The following is a 19912-nucleotide window of genomic DNA, read 5'->3' on the forward strand; positions in this document are numbered from 1 at the left end:
CAATCCACTTCTCTCTCCAGAATCTGCGAAAGCCAGCAGGGGCGGGAGGAAAATAGTTGGGTCAGGTTAAGGTTTTTGTCTTCTGGTTATCTAGATCTGGCGCCCTCTTGAGGCATTTGTCTTATTTCATCAAACTGTAAACTTAAAGCATCAGACAAGCTCAATGCATATAGTTGATTTTATTAAAACACATAAGGTTTGTCTATATATGGAAAAATACACAATTAAAAATGTCTACCAATTGATTGGTAGAAAGAACAGATGACTTTTGGTCGACCAAGATTTTTTGAGGTCGGGTACAGGCCTACAACAGACTCACAGCTGTAATTTATGCCAAAGGTGCTTCTCCTGGGTATTAACTCAGTGGGCTGGAGACTTATCCAATTATGATATTTTAGCTTTAAGGGGATTTTTTTTGTGTGTGGAAAATATATATACAGTACCAGTCAAACGTTTGGACACATCTATTCATGCCAGAGTTTTTCTCTATTTTTGACTATTTTCTACATTGTAGAATAATAGTGAAGACGTCAACTATAAAATAACACATATGGATTCATGTAGTAAACAAAAAAAGTTTTAAACAAATCTAAATATATTTTATAATTGAGATTCTTTTATGGTAGCCACCATTTGTCTTGAAGACAGATTTGCACACTCTTGGCATTCTCTCAACCAGCTTCATGAAGTAGTCACCTGGAATGCATTTTAATTAACAGGGGTGACTTGTTAAAAGTTCATTTGTGGAATTTATTTCCTTCTTAATGCGTTTGAGCCAATCAGTTGTGTTGTGACATATACAATTAGTTCAAAATGATTTACTATGTAAATTAAAGTTTAAAAAAAATCAAGGTACATGTTGCTTTTATATTTTTTTGTTCAGTGTAGATAGCCAATATCAAAAGCAATGTTGCTGCTGAACGATTCTGAATTAAATGATAATGCCCAACAAGACGGTATTTGGAGGATATATTGGCATGGGCATTGGAGACAGTAACCTTGATAATTTGAAAATGGTGTTTCAGCAGGGTGCAATTTTGTTATGCAAAAAAATGTTTGGAGCAGCAGTACTTCGCTGGATTTGGTGGAGTTTGAGGTTTAAATTGCAATGTGTATTGTTTTTGTGTAGAATGAGCATATATTTCACATTGAAACTGAGAATGTTTTGATGTGTGACATTTTGGTAATTTCTTCTGAGTGAATAGGGTGGAAATAAATGTGTTTTCTAATTTGTTTCCATTAAGATGGCATTCTGTGCGCACCACAATGGAGGCGTCCTTCCTACGAATTGGACGTGATTGCTTATTCAAGGTGGTAATGTAAACTAATAACTGTTTGCAATGTTGTCCGTTTATTACCAAGTACTTCACCATATTTCAGTGTAAATCCGTTTGGCTTGATGTCTAGTTTGCTACAGTTGTTAGCCTAGTAGTTTCTTTGGATGGGTCCAATTCTGGAAGCTGATTGGTTAACGTTCCAGAAGTTACCACCGGCTAAAGCTTGGACGTTGAAGTTCCTATTTACTATGTTCCAGCTCACTGTCTCATTAGCCTCGCCAGACAATTTCTAAAATTGAAATCCACCTAGACACTATCTCCCATTTATTTTAGACTAGCATTTGGGTTTTCAATAGCATTTGCAACATTGTTTCAATATTGAAACGTCGTCGTGTCCGGTTTAACATGAATGATACTTTCAATGTATAAACGTTTCAGGCACTGACTGAAGTGAACACTATCCACGAGACGCATATCATGGAAAAGTAATATGGTGGTAAATTCCAAATGCATTAAAATACATTTTATTAAGTATTTACAATGTTTGTAAATTAAGGCTACCAACCAAACATATAAACTCATTGGTCCAATCAAATTTTATTTTCAACATTTAAGACAACACTTCTCATACATTGATAACAATACATTGTCATCAACATTCTTCTACGGTAGTTGTAATATATTACTTATACTCCTTTCAAATATTTCAACATATTCACATACTGTACTTTATCAGTTAAGACTTTGCTCATTAAAAAGAACCGAGAGCATCACTGGTTTGAGAGTGAACATTAAAAGAGCACTACTGTGGGGTAACCGGGAAGGGGTAGAGAGGTTGCACGCTATAAGGAAATGACTAGTCATAATCTAAGTCCTCCAACTTGGAGAGACCCAGCACAAACCAAAGCACTCGAGAATAGTAAGTTAATTTTACACTCTCACTCCTAGACATTACACATAAGGAACAGGCTCTGCAAAAGCTGTTTTCCTTGACCACTCGCACTAACACGGCAGTGGAATTTCACTAGTATTTGTACATTATCTACACGGATAAATAGCTGGTAACAACATACATTAAACTAATATTACACAAATGAAGATCTTTACCCCTCCACTGTGTTATGCTAACATTGTCAGACTTAACAGACTGAAGTCAGTCGTCTCTGCTGTCTTCGGATGTCCTTGTACATCTCATTTCGAATGCAGAACCCAAGATAATGGGAGGGTCATCATAAAGAATGAAATAACAGATAAAATACCATATGAAAGATTGAAATGGTCTCATACCACCTGGAGGCTGATATTCCCCTTTCATCTGAATTGTCTTTCTGAGCTTCTATAAATATGTAACACAGTGCCACACAACACTCAAAATAATAATTCCCGTTCTCTTATAAAGGAAATAAATTAATTTGAGACCCAAATTGAATGAACCTGAAATACCTCTTCACAAACAGTTACAGCATTGGCCAAATATGTCCGTCACAACAAAGCCTGACCTCAGTCTCCAAAACAAAACACCTACAAATGGCTTTCCAACACAAATATAGCACTCTATATTAAACGGTGCTTTTTTGGCATCCGAAAAAATACAATTAAAAACAACTAAAATATACATACAAAACGTGAAGATATGAATGCGTTGAAAATAACATAATTTTTCGGAACAAGTACAAAAACATTCCTGACATCACCTTATGATTCTTCCAACCATCGAAAAACATGATTTGTAGTACATTGGTACTCCTTATCTTGGCCTACGCTGCAAATGTAACTAGAAATCGTCACTCATTTAGAAATCATTTAGGAAATCTGCTCTTCAATTTCCCTCAAACCGTTCAACAATATACTTTGGGCTAAGCCAATTTGATAGACAATATATTAGTGTGTACATTCGTACAGTACTTCTGTAATGTTTCAAATACACCCAAACATTTCTTTGGGTCTTTCATTTGAATTTCCAATCTGAAACACAACACTCAATATGTGGACAGTATAAAGATGACTGATTAGCTTCATTTTCATTCTCAGCATACCATTGCATACTAACATTAACAACAGTTCTTTCCTTCACCAACACATTTTTTCCAGTGTCTCACCAAACCTTTAAGAGTATATCTCAAAGTATCTCTCTCTTCACATTCATGTACGCACTGTACCTGCTTTTGTACCTTTGTCTCAAACCGACTAATAAATAACTTGAAACGCTTGAATTAAAGAAATACAAGCTAAGATGTTCCAGCTAATACAACCAGGGGTATTGAAATTGTCCGACCTGCAATGACATAATAGCCGTATAGCGGTTTGTTAATAAACATGAACACAGTGTCAAAGGTTATATGGGAGGTTACAGTCTGTCGTCAGAGGGATGGCACAACAACAGTGTGGTCATCTGGGTGGTGTTCATTAGGCCACACAACGGAAGGTGTTTTGCAACGGAAAATTAAAATTAACATTTCTTATTGGACAAGGTAGTATCGCCCGGTGTCAGTCTTCTTGCTTCCGCTTGTTAACTAATGAACACGGACCAGGTGTTAATGCCACAGGGTGGGCTCTTTAAGACATAGAGTGCATAAGCAATGATCATATGTGTTGTTCCAACATTTCTCTACATACAGTATATCATGTCTCAAAGGTTCATTTGCGTTATAAGATGGCCTTTGAGATTTTAGATTAGCTGCGGAATGTTTCATAATTTTGTTCAACCAAATAATAGTGGAATCATGATATCATACATACACCATAATGATATAAATCATAAAGATGAAAAAATTACATCACTTAAGACCTTTTTGCAGAAAATGAATTCACACAGTCACACGGGCTGGGCCGTTGGGGAATGTCACTAGAGCTTGGTGAGACTTCGGGCAGGGGTAACGGGGAGTGTACAGTATGGGTGTTAGGCTGGGTTAGGCTGAGCAGGGCTGGGTTAAACTGGGATGGACTAGGGCTCCTCGAAGAGCTGCAGGTCCAGTCGTACGACAATCTCTCCTGTGGGCACCTCGTGGAGCAGCAGCCTCTTGGTGATAGGCCCTTTGGAGCCCTGGTCCTTCTTAATGTCCGCCAGACGGATCTCTGTCCTGCCTAGGAAATCTACACACACACACACACACACACAGACAGACACACAGACACACAGACAGACAGACACACAGACACACAGACAGACAGACAGACAGACAGACAGACAGACAGACAGACAGACAGACAGACAGACAGACAGACAGACAGACAGACAGACAGACAGACAGACAGACAGACAGACAGACAGACAGACAGACAGACAGACAGACAGACAGACAGACAGACAGACAGACAGACAGACAGAGGGATGATGAGTATACAAGTAAAGAGGGTTCAATATAAGGTTGTGTCACACCCTATACTGGGATAGAATATATCGCATGACGGCACACTGAATCAAAAAGGCCTCTAGTCAGTAAAAGGCTGTTTGTGTGTGTGTATGAGCTTGCGTGTTCGCATAGTCTCACCATAGCCTTTTTAAACAGAGTGTTATTCTGGTGTGTGTGGGTGTGTGTGCGTGCGCAGCCTCACCGTCAGGAGAGAATTGGTCCCTCTCAAACACGGTGACACACAGCACGTCCTGCTCCAGGTCCTTGATGAAGAACTGACAGTTGGAGTTCCACTTGGGGTTGAGAGTGTCCTGCAGGGTCTTGGTGATGTGGCACTGGGAACCCATCGTCACCTCGCAGTACGGGTTGCTCTTACCTGAGAAGAGATCACAACTTAGGGTTGGGAAATTCCACTCACTTTCCCCAAATCCCCTGGTTTGAAAGAAATCCCGGTTGAAGAATTCCAAGTTGGAGGATTCCCTCTATGATTATTCCCTCCTGATTCCTAAATTCTCAAACTGGGATTTCTGGAACAAACATTTTCAAGCTACCAGAATTTTACAACCGAATAACAGATTGTCAGTTGTATAGACGTTTAGAATACCAATATGAGTATTCCTCCACAAAAAAGAGTATTTTAAATCTTCCACATACTTGTGCTCGATTAAGCTGGCCTGGTGAAATAGAACCAATGGAATAATCCCAAAAGGGCAAACCACACCCATCTGGCACGGCAGGCAGGCTCAAAATACTATTTGAAACCCTGCATGTACTCTTAACACTATCATTCTTCTCCTGTGTACTGTTGGGATCAGCTAGACTTTGATCATTGAGGTAGTAAACGAAACTATGTTAGAAGTTAATGGTTCTCTGAAGAAAGACAGGAGGCTTTGGAATGTGTTTGAAGGAGAGGAGAGCGATGTGTTGATATAGGGAAGACAAATGGATATCTGTGGATCAATAGGTGAGGGGTGAGGTCAGTTCCCCTTAAGGGAGTAATCAGGATTAGTATCTGGTTACCTTCTTTCCTGTGGAGCCATAAACTGTGAGGAGGAGGAGTGTCTTAAGTAGGATGTATATAAACTGATGTCTGAAATGTTTTGCTGTCTGATTTCAGCTGTACAGAACCTTTGGGAATGATTCAACTTGGTTAAAGCTTCTAGTGTCCATGAGTTATTTACTCTGAAAAATAAGAAACTAACAGTACTAAACAGCAATCGACACATGTATTAAAGGATGGTATGTGTCACTCTCTCGTGTCAGAGACACAGAGAGCAGTGTTGAGATCAACTTAAGTTCTGGGTGTGGCAGTGGGTCATCTCTCGGGACTTACCGTGGGAGCGGCAGGGTTTCAGCTCGATGCCCTCCACAATGTTTACCATCAGCCGGCCGATGCCCGTGGCCCTCTGTGAGCGAACTGCATCGAGACAGACACAAATGTAAATAGTCAGACCTAAACGTAATGGTCAGAGGCAGACCTAAACGTAATGGTCAGAGGCAGACCTAAACGTAATGGTAATATAATAATAATAATAATAATATAATAATAATATAATAATAATATATAATAATAATATAATAATAATAATGTAATGGTCAGAGGCAGACCTAAACGTAATGGTCAGAGGCAGACCTAAACGTAATGGTCAGAGGCAGACCTAAACGTAATGGTAATATAATAATAATAATAATATAATAATAATAATATAATAATAATATATAATAATAATATAATAATAATAATGTAATGGTCAGAGGCAGACCTAAACGTAATGGTCAGAGGCAGACCTAAACGTAATGGTCAGAGGCAGACCTAAACGTAATGGTCAGAGGCAAACACACAAACACAGAAAAGTCAGAGGAGACTAAGCCAGCATGAAAACACTCAGTTGCATTGAGAGATAGTTTGGTAACACTTTACATGAAGTTGCTCTTATACCTGTGTACTAACACTGTACAAACATTAGAAACCAAATCATTGTTAGTCAGTTCCTTGCTTCTTAGTGAAATTAAGCCATTTTTGTTAAAAGTGGAATAGTCACTATTCCTCATGTATAACACAGAAATCGCTCAACTCCACAATTCCTACACTACTATGTAGCAACATTTTAATCAAAATGTTACTTGCACAAATACAAGGTTACAACGATAAGGAGGTAACTTCAAGTAATAATACAAAGATACTTAAATAAGACACTCATATAGAGTGTTACCAACAGTGCTTTTGAGACCCTGGTCCGGGAGGTTAGGTGACAAAGCTGTCCCTCCCAGACACAGTGGACCTATAGAGGAGCAGAGAGAGACTATTATACCCAGGTAGGCCTTCTCCCTCTTCTTCTTCTCTGTCTCGATGAAGAGCTCCGAAGCTGCTTTGATCTTCTGTACCCAAGCAGTCCTGCACAACAAGGTCAAAAGAAAGCCTTGGCTATGTGTGCGTAAGAGAGAGTGTGTGTGTGTATGTGTGTGTATGTGTGTGTGTGTGACTGCATGCATACGTCTGTGTGTGTGTACCTCTCGTTGATGCTCTCTGCCCGTATGGTGTAGACCCTGTCGATGTGTGAGATGTGGAAGATGGGCTCGTCTCCCGAGGGATCAGTTGGCAGCTTCACCAACACCTCATTCAGGAAGATGGGCTGTAGTGGGGGTCAAAGGTCCGAGGTCACAACAAGGTCAGAACTCCTGGGGTGCATCGCAATAACATCTTGTCTCGTTCCTGAATTGTGCACTCGTTTACTATATCCCACAAATCTAAAAGCATGAGATTGGTGCAGGTTTGGGGTAGAGGGAATAGCCACAATATTTCTTATACAGGTCATTTCCTTTCAAATCAGTGAAGAGAAGTGAACAAAAGTACAGGAAGGAGTGATAATTCGGGATGTAGCCCTGGTCTTGAACATGCCACACTACTGTATGTGGGGATTTGTCCAAGACCAAGGCTACATCCCAATTATCTCCCCTTCCTCCCAAAGTGGTCCAAAGTGGTATTCTCTATTAGCAGTGGTTCTCAAGTGATTTTGCCTTGGAACCCAAATTGAAGCAGGTTCTCTCAGTCGCGACCCAATAATCCATCGCCAAAAGGAGTTGCCAAAATACAATGTGGAAAATATTTCTTTTAAATTATTTTATTACATTTTTTGTCATTTTAGCCCCAATTTCATGATATCCAATTACGATCTTGTCTCATCGCTGCAACTCCCCAACGGGCTCGGGAGAGGCGACGTTCGAGTCATGCGCTTTATTGATAGTAAATATAGCAATTACATGGCAAGGGAACAACCTGACGAAGATCTGTTTCAGATGGAAACGTTGTCAATAAAGCGGTGAATTGGGAGCTTTAACGGTGTGCAGGCCTTCTTGTTCTATACTAGTATTCTTTATTAGCCCAGCACCTATGTTTTTAAGGATGTGCGTACGACCACAAACTTTTCTATAAAGGGAACAACATTAATACAATCTTGCCCATATTCTTGATGAAGAATGTTAATAAACTCACTGGCTTGAGAACACAAAATCATCCAAAATAGTGTTGCTAATAATTCTATATTGAAAATACTGTGATTGAAGAAACATTTTTACATTTCATCTCTGAACAATTTAAATTAATTATAATTTCTACACACTTCCTACCTACCTGGTTTGAGTTGTTTAATTTCAGACTTGACTACATATACACTGCTCAAAAAAATAAAGGGAACACTTAAACAACACAATGTAACTCCAAGTCAATCACACTTCTGTGAAATCAAACTGTCCACTTAGGAAGCAACACTGATTGACAATAAATTTCACATGCTGTTGTGCAAATGGAAGACAACATGTGGAAATTATAGGCAATTAGCAAGACACCCCCAATAAAGGAGTGGTTCTGCAGGTGATAACCACAGACCACTTCTCAGTTCCTATGCTTCCTGGCTGATGTTTTGGTCACTTTTGAATGCTGGTGGCGCTTTCACTCTAGTGGTAGCATGAGACTGAGTCTACAACCCACACAAGTGGCTCAGGTAGTGCAGCTCATCCAGGATGGCACATCAATGCGAGCTGTGGCAAGAAGGTTTGCTGTGTCTGTCAGCGTAGTGTCCAGAGCATGGAGGCGCTACCAGGAGACAGGCCAGTACATCAGGAGAAGTGGAGCAGGACGTAGGAGGGCAACAACCCAGCAGCAGGACCGCTACCTCCGCTTTTGTGCAAGGAGGAGCGGGAGGAGCACTGCCAGACCCCTACAAAATGACCTCCAGCAGGCCACAAATGTGCATGTCTGCTCAACGGTCAGAAACAGACTCCACGGGGGTGGTATGAGGGCCCGACGTCCACAGGTGGGGGTTGTGCTTACAGCCCAACACCGTGCAGAGAACACCAAGATTGGCAAATTCGCCACTGGCGCCCTGTGCTCTTCACAGACGAAAGCAGGTTCACACTGAGCACGTGACAGACGTGACAGTCTGGAGACGCCGTGGAGAACGTTTTGCTGCCTGCAACATCCTCCAGCATGACCGATTTGGCGGTGGGTCAGTCATGGTGTGGGGTGGCATTTCTTTGGGGGGCCGCACAGCCCTCCATGTGCTCGCCAGAGGTAGCCTGACTGCCATTAGGTACCAAGATGAGATCCTCAGACCCCTTGTGAGACCATATGCTGGTGCGGTTGGCCCTGGGTTCCTCCTAATGCAAGACAATGCTAGACCTCATGTGGCTGGAGTGTGTCAGCAGTTCCTGCAAGAGGAAGGCATTGATGCTATGGACTGGCCCGCCTGTTCCCCAGACCTTAATGCAATTGAACACATCTGGGACATCATGTCTCGCTCCATCCACCAACGCCACGTTGCACCACAGACTGTCCAGGAGTTGGCGGATGCTTTAGTCCAGGTCTGGGAGGAGACCCCTCAGGAGACCATCCGCCACCTTATCAGGAGCATGCCCAGGCGTTGTAGGGAGGTCATACAGGCACGTGGAGGCCACACACACTACTGAGCCTAATTTTGACTTGTTTTAAGGATATTACATCAAAGTTGGATCAGCCTGTAGTGTGGTTTTCCACTTTAATTTTGAGTGTGACTCCAAATCCAGACCGCCATGGGTTGATAAATTTGATTTCCATTGATAATTGTTGTGTGATTTTGTTGTCAGCACATTCAACTATGTAAAGAAAAAAGTATTTAATAAGAATATTTAATCTATTCAGATCTAGGATGTGTTATTTTAGTGTTCCCTTTATTTTTTAAGCAGTGTATATATATAACATTTTTTGTACTCAGACACCCATGACACACTCAAAAACCTCACACGATCCAAATTTGGTTCACGACCCACATGTTGAGAATTGCTTCTCTATAGGGTGCAATTTGGGATGCGGACAATGCGTACGTTGGCGAGAGGGGAGTACTTACGGTCTTGTACATGCGGTACTGCAGGTGGGACTTGGCACTGAACACCTTGTCGCAGCCCGAGAAGCCCAGGGGCTTGATGATCTGAGTCAGCAGGAGGAAGTCGTTGAATAGAAAGCCATACAGCTCCTTGTTGCTCTTGGCCTTATAGAGTTTGCCGCTGTGCAGGAACTTGCGCGGGCCCAGGCAGTTGGTCACGGAGTTAAACACGAGTTGCTTAAAAAAAAAGTGCCAAGTGAGTGAGTTGGGAGTGAGTCTGTTCACGGTGTGGAATTGTGCCAATTGTGTGTAATTTTGTGGAATCAAGTACATGTTCCTGTGCTTTTCATTGTGTTTTATTTCACCTTTATTTTACCAGGCAAGTCAGTTTTAAAAAATAATATTATTTTACAATGATTTGTGTTGTGTGTGTTTGTGTGTGTCCGTGTCTGTGTGTATTACCTCAGACAGCCCCTCACACTGGATGTGGGCCTGGATCCACTCTAGCCGGTCAGAGTTCTCCTTCTCCCTGACGCCCTCGTTGACCTGGGAACACAGCTCCTCAGCCTTCTCCAGAGCCTGCTTCAGATGGCTATGGTCCGGGTGAGCCTCCGGAGTATTCTCTAGGATCTGCGCCGCATCACACATAGTTACAGACAGTCAATTCCAGTGTGTGTGTGTATGCATCAGTTAAATCTTTTATTTATTTTCTTTAACCCTTATTTTTACCAGGTAGGTCTACTGAGGACACATTCTCATTTACAGCAACAACCTGGGGAATAGTTACAGGGGAGAGGGGGGATGAATGAGCCAATTGGAAGCTGGGTATGATTAGGTGGCCATAACATTATGAGGGCCAGATTGGGAATTTAGCCAGGACACCGGGATTAACACGGGATTACGATAAATGCCATGGGATCTTTAGTGACCACAGAGAGTCAGGACAGGCGTTTAACATCCTATCCAAAGACAGCACCCTACACAGGGCAATGTCCCCAATCACCGCCCTGGGGCATTGGAATATATTTTTTTAGACCAGAGGAAAGAGTGCCTCCTACTGGCCCTCCAACACCATTTCCAGCAGCATATGGTCTAACATCCAGGGACCGACCAGGACCAACCCTGTTTAGCTTCAGGGGCTGTGGTCAGGCTTCTCGATCACATACACTTTATTCGGATGGTGGGAAGAGTGTGTGTGAGAGAATGTGTGTGTACATACATTTTTGATGATGAGGGGGTAGCGCGTCACCCTTTGCATTGGTTTGAGGAGGAAGCTGGAGAGGGGCATTCCCTTACAACCTGGATCCATGGCCAGTCTCTGTAGGGGAGAGGAAATATTATCACCATCAGATATCAGCATAGAACCTAATAACACTCATATACAGTGGGGCAAAAAAGTATTTAGTCAGCCACCAATTGTGCAAGTTCTCCCACTTAAAAAGATGAGGCCTGTAATTTTCATCATAGGTACACTTCAACTATGACAGACAAAATGAGAAAAAAAATCCAGACAATCACGTAGGATTTTTAATTAATTAATTAGCAAATTATGGTGGAAAATAAGTATTTGGTCACCTACAAACAAGCAAGATTTCTGGCTCTCACAGACCTGTAGCTTCTTCTTTAAGAGGCTTCTCTGTCCTCCACTCGTTACCTGTATTAATGGCACCTGTTTAAACTTGTTTCAGTTTAAAAGACCCCTGTCCACAACCTCAAACCGTCACACTCCAAACTCCACTATGACCAAGACCAAATAGCTGTCAAAGGACACCAGAAACTAAATTGTAGACCTGCACCAGGCTGGGAAGACTGAATCTGCAATAGGTAAGCAGCTTGGTTTGAAGAAATCAACTGTGGGAGCAATTATTAGGAAATGGAAGACATACAAGACCACTGATAATATCCCTCGATCTGGGGCTCCACGCAAGATCTCACCCCGGGGGGTCAAAATGATCACAAGAGTGAATAACCTGCAGAGAGCTGAGACCAAAGTAACAAAGCCTACCATCACTAACACACTACGCCGACTCAAATCCTGCAGTGCCAGACGTGTCCCCCTGCTTAAGCCAGTACATGTCCAGGCCCGTCTGAAGTTTGCTAGAGAGCATTTGGATGATCCAGAAGAAGATTGGGAGAATGTCATATGGTCAGATGAAACCAAAATATCACTTTTTGGTAAAAACTCAACTCGTCGTGTTTGGAGGACAACGAATGCTGAGTTGCATCCAAAGAACATCATACCTACTGTGAAGCATGGGGATGGAAACGTCATGCTTTGGGGCTGTTTTTCTGCAAAGGGACCAGGACGACTGATCCGTGTAAAGGAAAGAATGAATGGGGCCATGTATCATGAGATTTATGAGTGAAAACCTCCTTCCATCAGCAAGGGCATTGAAGATGAAACATGGCCGGGTCTTTCAGCATGACAATGATCCCAAACACACCACCCGGGCAATGAAGGAGTGACTTCGTAAGAAGCATTTCAAGGTCCTGGAGTGGCCTAGCCAGTCTCCAGATCTCAACCCCAAAGAACATCTTTGGAGGGAGTTGAAAGTCCGTGTTGCCCAGCAACAGCCCCAAAACATCACTGCTCTAGAGGAGATCTGCATGGAGGAATGGGCCAAAATACCAGCAACAGTGTGTGAAAACCTTGTGAAGACTTACATAAAACGTTTGACTTCTGTCATTCCCCACAAAGGGTATATAACAAAGTATTGAGATAACAAAAGTTTATTGACCAAATACTTATTTTCCACCATAATTTGCAAATACATTCATTAAAAATCCTACAATTGGATTTTGTTTTGCATGTATGTATGTATGTATGTATGTATGTATGTATGTATGTATGTATGTATGTATGTATGTAAAAAAAAAACACAAAAAAATAATATATATATGTACACACACACACACACACACACACACACACACACACACACACACACACACACACACACACACACACACACACACACACACACACACACACACACACACACACACACACACACACACACACACACACACACACACACACAGCTCAAAAAAAATAAAGGGAACACTAAAATAACACATCCTAGATCTGAATGAATGAAATATTTTTAAATACTATGTTCTTTACATAATTGAATATGCTGACAACAAAATCACACACAAATTATCAATGGAAATCAAATTTATCAACCCATGGAGGTCTGGATTTGGAGTCACACTCAAAATTAAAGTGGAAAACCGCACTACAGGCTCATCCAACGTTGATGTAATGTCCTTAAAAGAAGTCAAAATGAGGCTCCGTAGTGTGTGTGGCCTCCACGTGCCTGTTTGACCTCCCTAAAACGCCTGGGCATGCTCCTGATGAGGTGGCGGATGGTCTCCTGAGGGAACTCCTCCCAGACCTGGACTAAAGCATCCGCCAACTCCTGGAAAGTCTGTGGTGCAACGTGGTGTTGGTGGATGGAGCGAGACATGATGTCCCATATGTGCTCGATTGGATTCAGGTCTGGGGAACGGGCGGGCCAGTCCATAGTATCAATGCCTTCCTCTTGCAGGAACTGCTGACACACTCCAGCCACATGAGGTCTAGCATTGTCTTGCATTAGGAGGAACCCAGGGCCAACCGCACCAGCATATGGTCTCACAAGGGGTCTGAGGATCTCATCTTGGTACTTCATGGCAGTCAGGCTACCTCTGGCTACCTCCACGGCGTCTCCAGACTGTCACATCTGTCACATGTGCTCAGTGTGAACCTGTTTTCATCTGTGAAGAGCACATGGCGCCAGTGGCTAATTTGCCAATCTTGGTGTTCTCTGGCAAATGCCAAACGTCCTGCACGTTGTTGGGCTGTAAAGCACAACCCCCACCTGTGGACGTCGGGCCCTCATACCACCCTCATGGAGTCTGTTTCTGACCGTTTTAGCAGACACATGCACATTTGTGGCCTGCTGGAGGTCATTTTGCAGGGCTCTGGCAGTGCTCCTCCTGCTCCTCCTTTCACAAAGGAGGTAGCGGTCCTGCTGCTGGGTTGTTGCCCTCCTACGGCCTCCTCCACGTCTCCTAATGTACTGGCCTGTCTCCTGGTAGCGCCTCCATGCTCTGGACACTACGCTGACACACAGCAAACCTTCTTGCCACAGCTCGCATTGAGGTTCCATCCTGGATGAGCTGCACTACCTGAGCCACTTGTGTGGGTTGTAGACTCAGTCTCATGCTACCACTAGAGTGAAAGCGCCGCCAGCATTCAAAAGTGACGAAAACATCAGCCAGGAAGCATAGGAACTGAGAAGTGGTCTGTGATTATCACCTGCAGAACCACTCCTTTATTGGGGGTGTCTTGCTAATTGCCTATAATTTCCACCTGTTGTCTATTCCATTTGCACAACAGCATGTTAAATTTATTGTCAATCAGTGTTGCTTCCTAAGTGAACAGTTTGATTTCACAGAAGTGTGATTGACTTGGAGTTACATTGTGTTGTTTAAGTGTTCCCTTTATTTTTTTGAGCAGTGTATATATATATATATATATATATATATATATATATATATATATATAATGTATATATATATATGAATCACATTGGATCAGTCCCAGCCTAGTGCTGTGGCTCCGTTATCCTCAAATAAGAAAGTATACTGACGCTAGTATCTCAGTCTAGTCTTGCTGTGTTCTTCACACAAAGAAACCAAGTACGGCTGAGATCAAGGCTATTCACAGCCAACCAAACAAGGTGCATGAACTGAATGAGCACAAGACATTCAGACACTCAAGGCCAATAGGAGTTCAATACAAAATAGTCAAACATAGGGCTCTGGTCAAAAGTTGTGCACTATATAGGGAATATGATGCCATTTGGGATAGTGACACATGCAACACGTTCTTTGCGGCCTTTCTCCATTACCTTGACAAAGTCCTTGAACTCAGGCACCTCGTCGGTCTTCTGCTGGATGAGCGTGGCCCCGTTGAGCTGGCAGCTGCAGAAGCGGATGTAGGGCTGCATGTGGGGCAGCTGGGCTGTCAGAATGTCTCCAATCATCTTCACCGGCATCCGCTCGCCCGACATCTTCTTCCTAACCCTCAGAGCTCTGGTGATGGGGAACCGGAGGAAGGGGGCAGAAGAGAATGGGACAATTGAGTCTGGTTATAGTTTTAACCATGTTCTGAAGCTGTACCGTGTTTGTTTACAAGAATCAATGGCAATATGTCATTACTTTAAAATGTGTACAATGTACCAATCCCAGATTGCCCCTTTAAAAAAAATCAGCTGCTATCCACCATACAGCCAGTTAAACTATAGTTATGACAACAGGACCAAAGGTAGCTAGGGGGCGTACTTGAGCAGCTTGATGTTACACATGATGAGCTCCTTCCAGTTGACAAAGATCATGGCCACCTCTTTCTCTGTCAGCAGCTCCGACTCCAGCAGAGGCTTCTGAAAGACCTGGCGAGGAAGCGTTGACGCAATGTTAACACAAACGTTCCAGTAACATTTGCATGTAATGCAGATATGGCAGAGAGTGTATGCTTGGACTGCATGTGTGATCATGTTACCATGGAGTGAATGTATGTATGTAGTGTGGCTACCTCGGTGACGAGCTGCAGGTCATTGACATAGTTCTCCTCGGTGACGATGAGCTCGTGCGTGTAGCCCTGTCTCTTCCTCTCAACGGGTGTCAGCATGTCCAGCAGGTGCAGGTCAGCGCACCCTGTGGAACAGGACAACAGCTTCGATCAGCTCCCCTCTGTCACTCAAATACTAAACAGCCAATCAGAACACAATCTCAATGTCCCATCTCTCAAACAAACTTCCATAGAAAGCCAATGGCTGGCACTTTGGACTTTCCGTCTTGAAAGTTCAAGGCACGTAGACACTTGACACCTGAACAAGTCATTGGAATAAACAAAATGTATAAAGAAATAAATTTACAAGGTGTAGGGTAAAAGGGTCTTCCCCTAAAAAGCCAGCCTAACATCGTACAAAAAAAAGAAAAGGAATGCATAATTCTTTAGACCCTTGTAATTTTTCCAAAGTGGTCTACAAAAGGAATTAAAATAAAATATAAAATAAATGTCTTACAAGCAAACATGCTTTGGAAAAAAATGGTGGTAGGTCTCAAGTAAACAAACCCTTTGGTTTTTAAAATCAGTAAATAAAAACACACAAGTCCACTGTTGCCATTGAGCTTTTTAATCATTATACACGTCATTTTCTATATTAAAGACGGCATGACACTTTTTATTAAAGCTGACTTGTTTGTATACATTTTTCAATTTATACATTCATTTCTGAGAAAATGCTTCAGGAATCCAAGTGCAACGATTACATTTTGGATTTGTTGTTGATTCCATAACAGACCAGAAGCAATTCAGTTTATAGTCGATAGAGTATTGAATATACTGTATGAGTAGTCAGAATTTTTGTTGTGCTTCTCAAACCCGAGTCAGTAACGGAGTACAAACCTCCTTGAAACTGATGGGTCTCAAAAGACACATTGGAAAGTCCAACAAACCAATCATAAAGCAGCAAACACCAATACTGTCACATAGTGGAACCAATAGGAACCAAACGGTTATATAAAAAAAGGCGGCATACAGGAATTCCATCTTTGTGTTTTAGAATAACAATAAAATTACAATACTGTTGTGTGACAAATGCAAACAAAATTGATATGGTACCAGTACAATACTACTGTGTGTGTATATTGCTTTGAATGGATGATGCCATGCTTTTTCTTTTGTTTGAGAATAATAGATTAAGGCCATAGCTATATAGCCTTAGAACTTCGTATCCCACTAACATTGACTACAAAAAAAATACCATAGTCTTAGTTTTCATATGTAAACATTGTTAAAAAGGTATTATCAGGAGGGTATTATTTTCATATTTAGTATGTTCATATTCAGCTGAATCACAGTTCTTTTCAATGGGATTTTCTTGACAAAATAACAGAGTAAAAGGTCAAACTAAATGGACATGTTGCTTCAGATTTTTTTTTACAAATGGCAACTGCATAAACTGGTAAAAAGAACAACTTCAGGAGGGAAGGGGAAAACATGACAATACTACATAACCATATATATTTAAAACACTATGCATTATAATTGCATTCATTTATAAAAAATAGACTGTCGTGGTATAGTGACTGGGGACATAGACTTCAATTGACATAGATCTAGGAGAAAACATGTAAACAAACTGAGGAAACTCATGAATACAAAACAACCCATCTACTCTGTGACTAATACATAGTTCTGAGGAGACAAGAATTTACTTACTTTGTGTGTCCATTCAAATCACACAAGTCCAAGTCTGTGCATACTGTGTGTGTGTGTGTGTACCTTCCCCTCTCCATTTGTGGTGGCTGTGCAATATTTGGTTTGCATCAATCATAACCTCGTTTCACAAAATGCTACAGCACAAAGTAAACACCCCAGCACCTCCAAACAACACGATTCATCCAAAGAATGTTTGGTATGAATATAAAAAACAGCTAGATGTGAGTGGATAAATGGAGAGGTTCAGTCCCACCCATAGGTTTGACAGACAGCTTCTCTGTCCACTGTATGAGCTGGCTTTGGGGCAGGGGTGGTCTGGATGTACACTATAGTAAATGTAATAATCTCTCCCTCCATCCTATAACGTGACCTTTGAACCCCTAGACTAGTCCATTAGTCAGGTTGCTCATGATGAACCAATCCCAGGCCCAGTCGGACAACCAACCATCCACCCAATCCCCTAACCCTCTGGTTTGTCCAGATCTGTAAGATGTAAGCAATATGGTTACACCTATCCCGTTTCCTTCAGATCTGCAAACTGAAGGGGTACGGGGAAGGGGCTTGGGGTAGTCTTTCGGGCCAGGCCCTGGTTGTTTTGGCAGCCCGTCTGATGCGGTGTGTCATGAATAGTGGGTCTTTCTGTGGAGCTGTGGGTCGGATGGGGGAGGGGTTAGTAAGGGAGGGAGAAGCTTAACGTCAAATGGAAGCCATTTGACTCATTAGTAAAAATAAAATTTTAAAAACTGTCCGATCAAATCCGTAGTGCTGTGATGGAAAAAAAGCAGAATGACTAAATCTACAAAGGAATCTAAGTTCACAGAAAGCCACAAAAGGACCCACTATCCAGTCTCCCATTCATATGATCACTTCAAGTAGTTATTTTTTTCAATTTCCTAAAAAAAAACATTGAAATGTTTTAATTAATATTAAATGTTTAATTTGTTTAAGTAAATTGTAAAAAAAAAAAAAAAAGCGGTGTATGATAAGGAAGCTGCTTGGCAATTTTGGCGAGTGCGTCTAACAGTTCGAATATAAGGAGGTAACGGCCTGCTCTCTGCAGCTTGACTCTTCTAGCCCACAAGGCCAGGTGGTAATCATGTGGCAGTCACATGATCGGGGTGGCTGCATCTCCCATCATCCCGCGGGGGCAGTGTTTAGGGGATAGTGGGTCTCTTTGAGGACTTTCAAGGCTGAGTGGGAATGGGCAACATATGAGTCCTAGAAAGAGGAGGAGAACACAGCACATAAGCAAAAAACGCAAACCAAAAAAGGAAACAAACCAACAAGACAACAACAAAAGAAAGAAAAATATGCAAATACACGAGCGTGCAGAACTAAATGGACGTCGGTGGCGGACGAGTTCACGAGACGACACACAGCGTGCAGCATAACAGATGAGGTGAAGTCTAACCATGGTATGCATGAGGGATGTGGAGGGGGCGACTACAGGACATTGAGGGAGATGTTAGTGAGGAGGGACTGTACACACACACACACACACACACACACACACACACACACACACACACACACACACACACACACACACACACACACACACACACACACACACACACACACACACACACACACACACACACACACACACACACACACACACACACACACACACACACACACACACACACACACACACACACACACCTCTATTCAACCGAGGATGATACATGATCTGAAAGGTCTTCAAAGAGGGGGCCCATAGGTATCAGTATGATCAGTTGCCTACAGATTGTACCCTTGTTAAACACTGTCTCATTTGATTAGATTCCAGAGATTTCCGAGGGTTTTAGTTTAAATGAATTGGGTATCGAAAAGAGTGAGAGGATACAAGACGGTCACGTCTATACAAAGCAGGAGTCCACATCAGTGTGTGTGTGTGTGGAAGAGAGAGGAAGGAATGTAATCACAGTACTCGTTATGACCCATGTTGGTGTGTGAGTATGTGACTGTGTGTGTGTGAGTGTGTGTGTGTGTGTGAGAGAGAGAGAAGGGTGCAGTATGTACTCAAACTGCTGGGTGTGACTGTGAGAGGACGACTTTAGTAGTAGTGTGTGCACTCACATTGTTGGCTGGGGTCTGTGTCGGTGGTCAGTTTGACGTAGTTGGAGGGGAAGAGGCCCACGGAACCATTCAGCTCGCCTTTCCACCAATCAGGGTCCTCCCTGCTCAGCACGTTGATGATCTGGCCCTTCCCAAAGGGCAGCTCGTCATCATTCTGCGCCATGTAGTCGTACATGCCAATCACCTGACACACTGCTGGAGACACACACACATACAAGTGAAGGGTCAGTCAGACGGCCATACAATAAATAGACTTAGGCCCAGTCCACAAAAAAAAGGGACTAAAGGCAGTGTTTGATCAAATCTGTGAGGCATTGTGGGTAAATTGTTACCGACTGATTGATCTAATAAATATTCAACATCAATGATGCAAACAAGGCGATTCGTAGATCAAACCAGTCGACAATGTCGAACAAAGCACAAAACTCTTGTTTAGGATCTGAGAGGATTGGATGTGTATTATATAGGCTACTATGGAGAAAAGTCTACATATAGCTTATCAGAGGGCAAGGTCGCGTTACTACCAAATGAATTATACCTATCCAATCCCCTCAGATCTACACAGGAGAC

General features: G+C 42.3%; 1 protein-coding gene across 1 annotated transcript in view; it reads right to left on the reverse strand.

The window, feature by feature from the left end:
- Positions 1 to 1785: 1785 nt before the first annotated feature.
- The window catches only part of LOC124011360 (intersectin-1-like), a 65282-nt gene continuing 47155 nt past the window's right edge, over positions 1786 to 19912 (reverse strand). The window contains 12 exon segments of the mRNA XM_046324658.1: positions 1786 to 4370; positions 4833 to 5006; positions 5964 to 6047; positions 6943 to 7025; positions 7142 to 7263; positions 10012 to 10224; positions 10450 to 10617; positions 11207 to 11305; positions 14886 to 15069; positions 15319 to 15425; positions 15569 to 15690; positions 19343 to 19537. Coding sequence (XP_046180614.1) covers positions 4222 to 4370; positions 4833 to 5006; positions 5964 to 6047; positions 6943 to 7025; positions 7142 to 7263; positions 10012 to 10224; positions 10450 to 10617; positions 11207 to 11305; positions 14886 to 15069; positions 15319 to 15425; positions 15569 to 15690; positions 19343 to 19537 — 1700 coding nt within the window. The 3' untranslated portion in view covers positions 1786 to 4221.

Source organism: Oncorhynchus gorbuscha, linkage group LG23 (genome assembly GCF_021184085.1).
Source record: "Oncorhynchus gorbuscha isolate QuinsamMale2020 ecotype Even-year linkage group LG23, OgorEven_v1.0, whole genome shotgun sequence".
Classification (NCBI taxonomy): Eukaryota; Metazoa; Chordata; class Actinopteri; order Salmoniformes; family Salmonidae; genus Oncorhynchus; species Oncorhynchus gorbuscha.